This window comes from Erpetoichthys calabaricus, chromosome 13, assembly GCF_900747795.2.
Source record: "Erpetoichthys calabaricus chromosome 13, fErpCal1.3, whole genome shotgun sequence".
NCBI lineage: Eukaryota > Metazoa > Chordata > Cladistia > Polypteriformes > Polypteridae > Erpetoichthys > Erpetoichthys calabaricus.
In genome coordinates, this window is record NC_041406.2 from 35314386 (window position 1) to 35328110 (window position 13725).

Consider the following 13725-nt stretch of genomic DNA (forward strand, 5'->3'; position numbering starts at 1 on the left):
GGTTCAAAATATAAAAACAAAAAATTTATGTTAAATAAAAATTCAATAGGAAAGAATGACAAAACCTGATTAATTGAACGTAGATTCTCACAGTGTATAATTCAGGGATATAAGTAAACATCTCAGTAACACCTACAAGGCCCCATGATTATCGGTTATGATGATTAGCACTACAACCTCAAAGCAAAAACTACACACTTGAATTTATATTACAATCTCCGTCTTTAGAATATTTGAATGATTTAGATGAGAACAGGCCATCCAGCCCATCAAAGCTTACCAGTCCTATCACTCAATTCTACCAAAGTAACATTAAGTCAAGTTTTGAAAGTCCCTTAAGTCTTACTGTCTACCACACTTCTTGGTAGCTTATTCCACGTGTCTATGGTTCTCTGTGTAAAGAAAAACTTCCTAATGTTTGTGAAAAATTTACCCTTAACAAGTTTCCAACTGTGTCCCGGTGTTCTTGTTATTAGAACGATGGAGTCTTTGTGGAGATTGGACAGCATTTTGTTGTGTTTGGTCTCCAGTGATGACTTGGCCCGTTATGAATGAGTATACACTTGGACTATCTGTCACACCTTCCAGAGTTGGTTCCTGCTTTGCACCTGATGCCGTTCTGCAAGACCATTACATGGAGTAAATTTATTTGACAATTGATGGATATCTCTTTTAAGTAGCATGAACATATTTTTTACACCATTTTACTGAAGACACTTTTAATAAAGTCATGCCCTCACCTGTTCCCAAGAGACTTTGCATTCCGTGCTTTTGGTTTATGTGCAGCGTGTGTACTTGTTTATTTTTTTTAATTGTTTGTTGCTTTGAATAAAATACAAAATACTGGAATTCACCAGTCTCTCAGCTCCAGTCATCTGACCGTGACTCCTACGCTCGGCTTTCTGTTGGCTATACCCTGTGAATTACCACATTTTCCAGAGGTTTCTGAAAATCCCTCTTTTACAAGTCTTTTTTGGAGTTTCCTCTTGTTATAAATGTTTTTTTCCCTGTTGCTTGTACTGATTTTCAGTCTTGTGGTCTTTGTTTGCTCATTAAATGCTAGTTATTTCAGACAGGCACTCACATCTGCCTATGAAGATCCAGCTGAATTTGTTTCCCATTTGGGTGCCACCGTCTTAGATTTCTGTTTCTGCCGCCACTTTGGAGATTTTTTTGTATAATTTCCCGGAGTGTGCTCATTTGTGATGTCATTTTCGTGATGATACAAAGGTCACCCCAGGCATTTTTGGGATATCTGAGCTTGACGTTGTGAAGAACAGCCGGTGTCCTTACCTGCCCAGGACGCCTTCATAATGAAAGGACTGGGAGAGAGAGAGTGTGCACAGATCCCTAGATGACAGCCCTCATGGGTTCCAGAGGTGCCTCATATTCCCACAGGGCTCACTGGGGGTTGGAGTTTGCACACTGTTGGGTTCCATGGGTGCCGCCAGGGGGTGCTGCAGGGACTGCAGAGCCCTACTTTATTTTTGTGCTTCTGGACCACACTAATGGGTCACTGGAAGTACTCCTGGGTGCAACATAAAAGAAGCCTGCTGCCTTCATTCAGGGAGCCAGAGTCGGGAGGAAGGTGAAAAAGCTTGTGAGGAGGAGTGGAGGGGGCAGTGACCAGTGGCAGAGAGAGGAAGATGACAAAGAGTTGCTGAGTGCTTTAGTATTGTGTGCTTTGGAAATGTGTTTTTAGTGTGAGAAACAGTTGCCAGTAGGAGATTCCCATGAGTAAAATCCTCTTGTTTAGTAGACTGATGTCCTAACCTGTGTGTGTCAGGTGTTTGGGGAGCTGGAGCGCCCCCTGTCATCCACAACATATAAAGCTTGCATTAAAAGATCATCATTTAGTCCAGCGTTTCTCAACCTTTAAGTATTTGCGACCCGAGTTTTCATAACAGTTTTAATCGCGGCCCACCCTAAGGTTTTTTTGAAAGCAGCCCACTAATACCAATTTGTTCTATTTTAATTAATGATATATCATAGATGCATATTTTATTATACCTACTTAACTTTTATCGACATTTATCTAATTCTGTATTTATTTTTCTAGTATCAGAATGTAGTTTAAGTTAATTTGTTTTGGTTTCAATAGATGTATTTTTCATATTTTTGATTCTTGTTTTCTTTTTTTCACATCTTCACGCCTCCCTTTTTGTTACTTCGCGCCCACCCCTAGGGGGGCCTGCCCCACAGGATTGAGAACCACTGATTTAGTCCTTTCTGGTTTCTCAATCCTTGCAATTGTTTTTGACTATGAATGTTTTTTGATTCTGTTCTGACTTTGATGGAAGATCTCCTTGTCTATCAGTTTTGACCTGTGGCCCGTTCTTTGACGTTCGCTTCTTCTGCTCATTTTCATTTTCTTTGTACTGTTTCATGTGAGTTAGTATAGTGGTTAGGGTGGGATTTGATCTTGTGCCCCAGGAAGTGCTAGTGCAACTCCCTTCATTGTGCTATTAGATCTAGCATTTCTACTGAGAACAGGATTCGGTGTGATTAGGCAATCGGGGTTCGAGGTGGTGGGTATGGGGGTGGAAATATCAAGGTGCACTAATTAATTTTAAAAAAGTCATCATAAAACAAATTTCATAGAATGAAAAGCATAACAATATATTAAATTTTCATTGCAGTGGCAAGTCTTAAGAGATATGTGTTAAAAATTCTGATACAGCACAACATTGACATTATAAAATATAACCGGTACAATATAAAATCCAAATACAAATAGCTGAATTTGGTTTGCTTCATATGCAGCTGCCCTGTTGTATTCAGAACAACATTGTCATTTAGAATATTTATTTTTCCATTAGGAAAAGGGCCGTTTCCCACAATGCATAGTTCTTTTAAAATAAAGAGACTTCTTCATTGGATTTCTAGAAGTAAGCAAGTAGCAGGAAACATTTCAATTTATTCTAGCTTGCTTATAGACACCATCTTCAAAGAATTGGCTGGTGTCTCTGATATCTTCATCTTGACCTTTTAGGACCTTCATCACCATTTTCCCCCTCCCCACCTTCCCACCAAACCTTCATTGACAGCAACTCCCCTCCAGACAGTTCTTTGAACAGAATCTTACACCATAGAGGGCAAAATCTGAAGCACAGATTACTTTCTATTTCAGGTTCTTAATTTCCAATTTCATGATAATCCACGTAATGCTCCAAGTCTGAAAAAATGTCATTAGGGTTTTTACAAGTGAGGTTGCAGAAACAGGCATTGATCCACATGACTTGCCATGAAAAAACAGACCCATCTGGGCACTCGAAGAGAACGTTGATGGTCTTCGACTTGTAAGGTATGCAGCACCGGTTGTCTGTGCAGACTCCACAGAATTTGGGTCTGTATGGTTTATTGCTGATGCAGCCAGATATGGTGAAATTCCGGGGCTCGTCTTCTCGGTACACCGACAGGCACTTCTTCCCTGGCTGCAACACACAATAAAATAGATGTGCTTAACAGAAGAATAAGAAAACATGATAAGTGTAGTCTGTCGAGCCTGATTTGATAATAGCTAATATTTTATCGAGATGTCTAATATTTGTGCTTCAACTAGATTGTTCCAGATTCGCACGATTATTCGAGAGAAGAGCACCCCTCGGCCTCGGTGTTAAAAATGCTTCTCTTGATCTACTCCAATGCACCCCTAAAGCCGTATTCGGACAGGATTAGTTTTACACAAGAAGGTGGTGAGTAGAGTGATTATTACAGGAGGACCTCTGTAATTTTAGTTACTCATGTTAGCAACTTTTTACAAACTGCACATTCGCATCTCAGTAAAAAGATTGTGGAACCTTTCACCTTCTATAAAAAGTCAGTTAAAAATAACCCCAGATTACTAGTCCCATGTGAATCAACATGTCAATAAAGCCATCTGAGTGATTCAGATGGGACTACAATTACACAGATCCTCCAGTAATAATAAACTTTACCGAACTGCGTGAAGTGGAAAATAAGAACAGCACCGGAACTTTTTGTTGTGCATGCTGAAAAATGGAGGGTTTATCCCCTTGAAGGTACACTGATATGCACAATTGATATCAAAACGCTCAGGGATGGGGTCCTGTAATAAGTTTATATGTTTAATATGTCACTGTGCTCTGTACAAAAAATATTTTATAAATCTGCTTCTTCTCACATGTACAGCTAACACAAGGCCAGATTTAGCACACAGGGGCTCATCATTTAGATCTGCTAGGCAAGCATTAGAAGACAAGAAAGGGACAACTACGAAAATGGACATTGTACTATTTCTGTGTGACAGAGTCAGCATGACATTGGGTCTTCTTTTCCTTGTTTGGAATGGCATGATTTACTTAAGTGGGGGCCTGCACATGAAGAAAGGGTATGAAACCTTGGAACATTGCCCGGCACACCTTTGAAGCCGATGGACGGATGGGGGGTAACGTCATCCGATCCTGAAAATCCTTCCAGCGCAGCAACGAAAATGGCAGACTGTATACATCGAGATCCCACTTTGGTGAAAAGTCTTGTCATTGGCTTCCTCATCTGTATTGCCATGTAAGTCGTCATTAAAGAAAGCTAAGTTATTTCTCCTATGTGATTTCTTACTGCTATATCACTAAGGGAGGGGTATCGCCTTTTAATATTATATCTATACAGTTTTAGGTTACTTAAGCCACCGCAGTTAAAAAAGAACTTAGCGCCCCCTATCGGAAAACAGGTCCACCTTGGAAGTACGAGTGGACATATTGTTATAAGGTCTGCTAGTGTGGCCAGGACTAGGGAATCCATTCCTGGACGGGTTTGCCATTCCCGGGAATTCGGGAATCCCGCATTTCATTCCCAGGAATCCTGGGCGCCTGGGATGTCACAGTACACGTGCATCTCACATGTGAACGGTTTTAGAACGACCAACACTTATTTTTAATAAAACTACTGCTATATATTGACACAAATTAAAGACTAACCTTAACTACAAGCAGTTCATGCTGTCATATAAGTACATGTATCTTTAGTTGTGGTAATAAGAGCGTGAAAAGCACAACGTCCTCACAGGTGGCGCAATGGTAGTGCTGCTGCTTTGCATTAAGGAGACTGTGGAAGATTGCGGGTTCCTCCCTGTGTGGATAGTGCTTTGAGTACTGAGAAACGCACTATATAAATGTAATGAATTATTATTATTTTTATTATTAACGTGTCCAGCGTGTGGTCGTCCACGCTAGAGCGCACCTTCATGCAGAAGTACGCCAGCCGCTGAGAAGCACACTCTGTCTCCACTGAAGTAGGCGGCACAGTCATCACACACTGATACACTTATTCTAAACAACGCCTGCGCTTACAGTTGCTCTGAAACACCGCCATTTCAGCTTTTACTGATGCATCCAGTTTCTTGTCATCATTCTGTGATGGCAAGTTTCTTGGCACAGATAATGCGGATGCAACAGACTGACGCATTGCAATTTCAAATTGCTGTTCAAACTGTTGTCTGATGAAGTACAAACTGCAGCAATGGCGCCACCTTAATTATTTTCAACTATAACTCTGTTATTTCTTGATCGATTTTTACACGCTATATATGCCAGCTTGGCCGTGGCCGTTCCCGTTTTCCCGGGAATTACAGCAGTTTCATTCCCGGGAATGCGGGAATGAAAAATGTCTGGGAATCCCAGGCTCCTGGTAATCGGGAGCCCGGGAATGGATTCCCTAGCCGGAACTGATGGTACGCACCGATACACATACATTAACTACTGGTACTCATAAAGCAATAACAGGGAAATGCAGTAAAATGAAGTATCAGCACGTACTGGCCCACTTCAAGCACAGGTTTTACAGCACCTCCTGGTAAAAAAAACAAATCCTGTGTGAATAATGCTTAAAAATGATAGGGGTCCTCCTATAATTAATAATAATTACTTCACCCAGCTTCCTGTTGTAAAAGTAATTCTGTTCAAGTAGAACTGTTGACATATTCAAAACAGCTACTAAGGTGGATGGACAATGCGTGACAAGAAGATTACATTATCTAAGATGGAAAAAAAAATAAAATTAAAAGGTGTCTGCCTGCTTAGCAATACATTTCCTTCTTGGGTGATTTAACTGAGAAAGCCTAAGCTGTACAAATGAAAGTTAGAGTGCATGCCATCTGCGGGAGTGTTTTATATAATGCAATCAGGGCTTCTAAGAACGGCCATTTGATTACAATGACGTGAACTTCACATTCTTCGAATGAACACGATAGGCTCAGCCAGAGCTCAGAATTGGTATTGCAATGAGTTTTTACATGAAAAAGAAACATGACCAGGAAATGAATATATTTAAGAAGGGAAGGCAGAAACATGGCCAGTAAACTGGTTAAGGCCAGAACACTAATAGATCAATGGATCACCAATAGATGAGAGTGCAAGACGTCATGTCAGTGGGTGCTGCAGGCCAAAATAATAATAATAATAATGATGATAATAATAAATTTATATAGTGTTTTTCTTTCTTCTCAAAGCACTTTACATAGACAGGTTGGATCCACTTCAACCACTCCAGTGTGTAGCACCCACCTGGATGATGCAAAGACAGCCATTTTTGCGCCAGTGCGCTCACCACACATTAGCTATTTGGTGTGAAGTGGTGAGAGAGATAGCCAATTAGAGACAGCGAATGATTAGAGGGCCACAACAGACGAGACTATGATAGACAATTTAGCCTGGACATCAGGATACTCCCTACTCTTTATGAAGGATACCCAGGGATCTTTAATGACCACAGAGAGTCAGGACTTCAGTTTTACATCTCATCCAAAGGACAGCGCCATTTTTACAGCACAGTGTCCCTGTCACTGCACTGGGGCATTGGGATTCACATACAGACCACAGGGTAAGCGGCTCCTGCTGGTTTCACCAACACCTCTTTCAGTAGCAACCCAAGCTTTTCCTAGATGGTCTCCAGTCCAAGTACTAGCCGGGCCCAAACATGCTTATCTTCAGGTGGATGACCCCTTCTGAAGTGCAGTTAGTAGTGCTGACAATCCCAGCTAGCATAGGGCACAAGGCAGGAACAAACCCTGGATATGGCGCCAGTCCACCACAAGGCAAACACACACACAGGCCACTTTAGCATCGCCAATTCACCTGACCCTTGGACGGTGGAAGGAAATCCGAGCACCCGGAGGAAACCCATGCAGACATGGGGACAACATGCAAACTCCACACAGGGAGCACCTGGGACGCAAACCCTGGTTTCCTGATTACAGTGCAGCACCGCTAATACTGCGCCACCATGCGCACACCCTTCAAAGTACAAAATATGTTTAAAAAAAAAACTTTAATTAGATACGTTTCTTTAAGAATCTCTGGTCACAGAGACATTTTTGAAAAGTTTTTATCCGTAAACTTGGGCATTGGTAGTGCAGCACCGACATCTTACATAGGCAGGCAGCGCAGGTGTTATCAGGGGACAAAGCTCGTTGTCGGTGTTTCATTGCTTTGTGGCGCAGTGACACCCGTTGCCTCACAGAGGTCTCCAATCCCCCAAATCCCTTCATCATTGATTGTGTGTCATTTCCATGCTGTGCTTGATGCTTCGTGGGATACCCGAAGCCCCCGATTGTCAATCAAGTGTCTAAGCTTCACATTTACAAGATTACTGAGATTTATAAAGGTAAATTGCTCAATTTATATTGAAATTCTATGCACTGAGTTAAAAGCTTACTTTTTTGAGTTCAGTTTGTTCACTTCCAGTACTGTATGTGGTTCAAAAATTAGAAAGTTGACTTCTTCATCTTTGAAGGTGATAATACTTTTGCAGGGGGTTTTCTAGGGGTGTGGGGGCATAGAAAAGTTTGGGAGCCCCTGACATAAAGGGGAAGGATGTAGTCCACTCTTTTAATGGCCACACATAGGGCCCCATCCCAAACCACGTATCTCACTTCCCTCATTCACTAAACTGAGTGGAAGGAGCAGAAGTGTGGTGGCTGGGAATAATGTGTCTCCATTACAGTACATATTTCCTGTAAAATTCCTGATAATCGTTATCATTTGTTATATTAAACCATGAGGTGTTGACAAACTGTGACATATGTGAAGGCTGCCAGTGACACAGTATGAATGAAATATGAAAGAAGAAATGATGATGCAGATCCATCTATCCATCAACTGAATCCATGTAATTCAATCTGTTTGGTTTGTGAAGAACTAGAGCCTTTGCCTTTCCCATCAGCACTGGGCACAAGACAGGACCCAACCATAGAGAAGCTGCCAGTCCATCTGTTACAATTCAGACTCATCAATCAACATGAACTACACCTCAATGGAGATGCAGGATAGAGAGAGGTTGGAGCAGGCGCTGATATAGCACGTTGCTGCACCCACCATATGACAAATGACCTCACGATCTCAATTAGGACCTGAGTACAGCTGTGCCATGGGTGACACCTCAGCACCACACTGGACTTGTATGAGGTTTTTTATGGTGGCTGGAGTGCCAATCCTGCCTCCAAGCCCTGAATTTACCCTGCAGGTTGGAGGGCCTACATGCAGGGCTGGATGCAGATTAACGTCATACCCAGGACGGAGCAATTGCAGGTTAAAGGCTTTGCTCAATGGCCCAATGGAGTGGAATCACTCCTGGCATTTACGGCATTTACAGCATTTGAACTGGCAACCTTCTGATTGCCAGCTCAGAGAGATGCAAGGAGAACAAATAAACTCCACACAGACGGTGACTGCACAGGAGTAGTACAGACACGGTATGTACTTGTTTCAAATATAATGTCATTTACTCTAAATGTTCAGACTGTAAACCATCTGTAAAATGCACTTAATCAGCATAAGGAGTACACTTTTGAAATTGCAGATAAATGCAGTAATTTGCTTCAGCATTGCAAGGGCATTTATTTTAAATTTAACCGAGACAGAATCTCATTACTTCCGTCTGGTGACAAAGGTCTATGCACAATATGTAAATACAGGACATGGGAACTGTGGGATTTTTTTATGAATCTTACGCATAACAATGCAGATGTCTTCTAGCAAAGTTTTGTTATAAAAAACAAATTTCAGTGTAATGTCTTCAGTTCATGTGTATTTCTGTATACAAAAATGTCTGTTCTGAAATTTTTATTATATAAAGTCTGCTCAATTCGGAAAGTTGAATAGCTGTTACATAAATATTTTAAAATATAAACAAGAGTGAGCTGGTTTAACATATGTCTCATTTCAGAAAATACATCATTGAAGGTTTCCAAAATCACAGTGGCAGCCAGAATTATTAAATGGAAGAAGTTTGGGACAACCATGACTCTCCCTAGAGCTTTCCCTAGAACTGGCTGCCCGGCCAAACTGAACAATCAGGGAAGAAGGGCCTTGGTAAGAGAGGCGACCAACAACTCGATAGATACTCTGGCTCCAGTGAGAGGTTAGGAGCACACACTGATATAGCTCATTGCCGCACCCACCACATGACAAATCAACTCGGGATCCCAGATTAGGACCTGAGTGCAGCCATGCGATGGGTGACACCTCAACACCACACGAGTTCAGATGGAATGGAACAGTGTGAGGTTTTTATGGTGGCTGGAGTGCCAACTCTGCCACCAAGCCCCAGGTTTTTCCCTGCAGGTTGGAGGGCCTACCTACAGGGCTGGGTGCAGATTAACGTCATACCCAGGATGAAGCAATTGTAGGTTAAGGGCCTTGCTCAGGAGCCCAACGGAGTAGAGTCATTTCGGGATCCAGAGAACCTGTCTGGAAATGGGAGAAACTTCTAGAAGGATAACAACCACTGCAACACTCTTACTAATCTGGGCCTTATGTCAGAGTGGCTAGATGCCACATGGAAGCCTGCTTGGAGTTTGCAAAAATACACCTGATGGAATCTGATGCTGTAAGAATTATGTTTCTGGACTTCTCTAGCGCCTTCAACACCATCCAACCTCTGCTCCTTAGGAACAAGCTGACAGAGATGGGAGTAGATTCATACCTGGTGGCATGGATCATGGACTATCTTACAAACAGACCTCAGTATGTGCGTCTTGGGAACTGCAGGTCTGACATTGTGGTCAGCAACACAGGAGCGCCGCAGGGTACTGTACTTTCTCTGGTCCTATTCAGCCTATATACATCGGACTTCCAATACAACTCGGAGTCCTGCCACGTGCAAAAGTTCGCTGACGACACTGCTATCGTGGCCTGCATCAGGAGTGGGCAGGAGGAGGAGTATAGGAACCTCATCAAGGACTTTGTTAAATGGTGCGACTCAAACCACCCACACCTGAACACCAGCAAAACCAAGGAGCTGGTGGTGGATTTTAGGAGGCCCAGACCCCTCCTGGACCCCGTGATCATCAGAAGTGACTGTGTGCAGAGGGTGCAGACCTATAAATACCTGGGAGTGCAGCTGGATGATAAATTAGACTGGACTGCCAATACTGATGCTCTGTGTAAGAGAGGACAGAGCTGGTTATACTTCCTTAGAAGGCTGGCGTCCTTCAATATCTGCAATAAGATGCTGCAGATGTTCTATCAAACGGTTGTGGCGAGTGCCCTCTTCTACGCCGTGGTGTGCTGGGGAGGCAGCATTAAGAAGAAGGACGCCTCACGCCTGGACAAACTGGTGAGGAAAGCAGGCTCTATTGTTGGCATGGAGCTAGACAGTTTGACATCTGTGGCAGAGCGACGGGCGCTGAGGAGGCTCCTGTCAATCATGGAGAATCCACTGCATCCACTAAACAGTGTCATCTCCAGACAGAAGAGCAGCTTCAGTGACAGACTGCTGTCACTGTCCTGCTCCACTGACAGACTGAGAAGATCATTCCTCCCCCACACTATGTGACTCTTCAATTCCACCCGGGGGGGTAAACGTTAACATTATACAAAGTTATTGTCTGTTATACCTGCATTTTTATCAATCTTTAATTCAATATTGTCTTTATCAGTATGCTGCTGCTGGAGTATGTGAATTTCCCCTTGGGATTAATAAAGTATCTATCTATCTATCTATCTATCTATCTATCTATCTATCTATCTATCTATCTATCTATCTATCTATCTATCTATCTATCTATCTATCTATCTATCTTAGACTGTGAGACACAAGATTCACTGGTCTGATGAAACCAACATTGAACTATTTGGCTTCAATTCTAAGCATCATTTCTGAAGGAAATCAAACGTGAACACTGAAGATTTCTTGGAGAATGAATGGCAGACATTATTATATGAAAAATATAAAGATGTGTTCAAAGCCCAAGCAGAAAATTAACTTACTATGTGTACTGTATATCTTTGGGTAATGCCATTAATATTATTTGTTCCTTCTTGATTTCCTTTATTGCAACAAATGTTTGACTCAGGAATGTTTCCAGGTATTCAACCAAAATACAATAAAGGACACTAAGTGAACAAATAACATGTTTCATTTATGTCATTAATTGAGTGAGCAGCGCAATCCAACACCAACTGGCCTTGTGTGAAAGTAATTCATTTTCGCATCAATAGCTGGATTAATCATTGACGTAAATTGCTTACAAGAGTATTGTTTCCCTTTTTAAATTTCTTGGAGGAATATGAGAAGATCTGAGCTAAAGGAGATTTTTTTCAGACAAACAAAAAATAGAATGTGAGAACTAGAATATGTGATATGTAAAGAAGAGATTAGAGCACAAAATGGAAGAAATAGGCTCTGAATGGTGCTTAACGGTGAAACTAAATAAAGCACATAAAGAAACAGTTATGTTAATGAAGGTGTCTGTGCAAGCAGAGAGATGTGGCATATGTTCCAACTGGAAATGGCATTGAGAAAAGTAAGAAACATTCTTCAGGTCGATTTAAATACATATTATAGACTAAAAGGGAAAAAGAAAACCTGCACAAAATTATAGTATGTAAAGTGTCAGTGATGATAAGGAGAGGAATTGGAGTAGAAAAATAGTCAAAATGGATTTTATCAATGTATACATGCACATAGCATACCAAGCAAAGTGTGCCTTCTCATCCGATTGTTATATTGATAGTCCTGGAGATGCGTGTCGAGCAACCTCACCACTTGTTGATTTCATAATGCATTCTCGAGGCTCCTGGTCTCCAACGAGGACCCCCTGTCCTCTCTTTCGTTGGTTTCAGTTACGGATCTGATTGCATGGAACTTAAAGGGGAACAGCAGTCTTTTGGCTCTCTCTTTTTGAGTGCTTGCAACCAACACTGCCTAGGGGGACAATGTACCCTTGAGGGGGCCCTGGTGATAGTGTGGCACAGTGGTGAGCACATTCTGATAGGAATAAATGTTATAAAAATGTACTGGAAGTACTCTCAGAGCCAAGATAAAAGGAACTGCTCTGCCACATCCGGGCAAATTACAGTCAAGAGGAAGACAATGCTCACTTGGAGGGGTAAAGGAGAGGAGGGAGCAGAGATAACTGTGTGCTGTAGCAGTGCTACGAAGTAAAGGACTGCATATCCCAATTACCCCGAGGGTGTTGCTCTATTGGATGTCAGCAAAGGACACGGGGGCCGCTGGGAAGAAGGAAAGCTCTTTAAATGGAGGAAACTGCAAGACACTGGGAGGATTCCTGTTGTTTGTCTGAATATTCTGTGGCTGTTTCACCTGTTGGATTACCAGTGGTTTGCATTGGATTACTGCTCCTGGTTCCTGGATATATGGTCTGTCTCGTGCCCTCCTGTTTCATATGAGTGAATGGACTGGTTGCAACTTCATCTAAGAGAGTTCTCCCACTCACCGTATCCTGCACCACTTCAGGAAATGGTAGGACAAACTTAATATTCAACTCAGCAAACTGTTCACAGGATTTTCTACCCTCCAATATGCATCTGCTGCCGCTACATTTGGACTGTGCTCTGGACTTTGTCGTGAATGTTTGTCTTGCTTGTTGTCGTTTACGGGTTTTATTAAATGTGAGACCGTCAGCTGGGAATCGGGGGGAAGGAGGGATTGTTTAGCCGCTACAGTGTATTGGAGACCAATTGTTAAGGATTTTTTTTATTAATAAATCTTTTATTTTTACCGGGGAATGGTGCCTGTGTAGTTGTGTTTGAGGTTTGGAGAGGTTGCAGCGTCCCTTACTGGTCACAAGTCTGATCATCAAAATCCGTGTCTCAGCATTATTTGTGTAGCATAGAGCCCCAAAATGCTACAGTATTATTGAATTACATTTTTTTCCCCAGTATCCCATATAGCAAACATCTGCAAAACCAATAAACTGTTGTACATTTTCATACTGGTTACCTTGATGTGTTTGGTTATATCTGCCTCACATGGCCGGAGGTTGCAGAGCCGTCTCTCTTTGATAAGCTCACATTGATCGTTGGCGTTGGAAATCCTCATTGAAAGTCCAATTCCACACGTTTTTGAACATGGACTCCAGGGGGTGCTCTGTGTGATGCAATTTTTATGCCACGCTTCATTTTCGACCTCATTCACTGTTTCAAGAGAAAAGAACAGATAGACTCACTATTACTATCACACAGAGAAAAATAAAAAAGCAGAACTGGAACAGGCTAAGACGTCCTCGGTGAAGGCACAGTGACTAGATTTTCTTCCCTAACAAAAAATATCCACAAAATATTAAGCAAATCAAAATTTACAGGAAATCTTTGAAATGTATTATGTGGTTAATTTGAAATATATGGCTTATTTTGGATGTATAAATGTGTGTGCATGCTGGGTTCCATGAAGACTAACCATGATCACAAAACTGTGGGTGTCTTCAGATTTGCTCTCTCATTATGAACCTGAGGGGGAAAGCTTTGT

General features: G+C 41.9%; 1 protein-coding gene across 1 annotated transcript in view; it reads right to left on the reverse strand.

Moving 5' to 3' along the window:
- Positions 1-2602: 2602 nt before the first annotated feature.
- Positions 2603-13725, reverse strand: part of LOC114664143 (CCN family member 4-like) — a 37284-nt gene continuing 26161 nt past the window's right edge. The window contains exons 4-5 of the mRNA XM_028818123.2: positions 13201-13394; positions 2603-3434 (exon numbers count right to left, since the gene is read on the reverse strand). Of these exons, the coding sequence (XP_028673956.2) occupies positions 3135-3434; positions 13201-13394 (494 nt within the window). The 3' untranslated portion in view covers positions 2603-3134. The remainder of the gene's footprint in view (positions 3435-13200; positions 13395-13725) is intronic.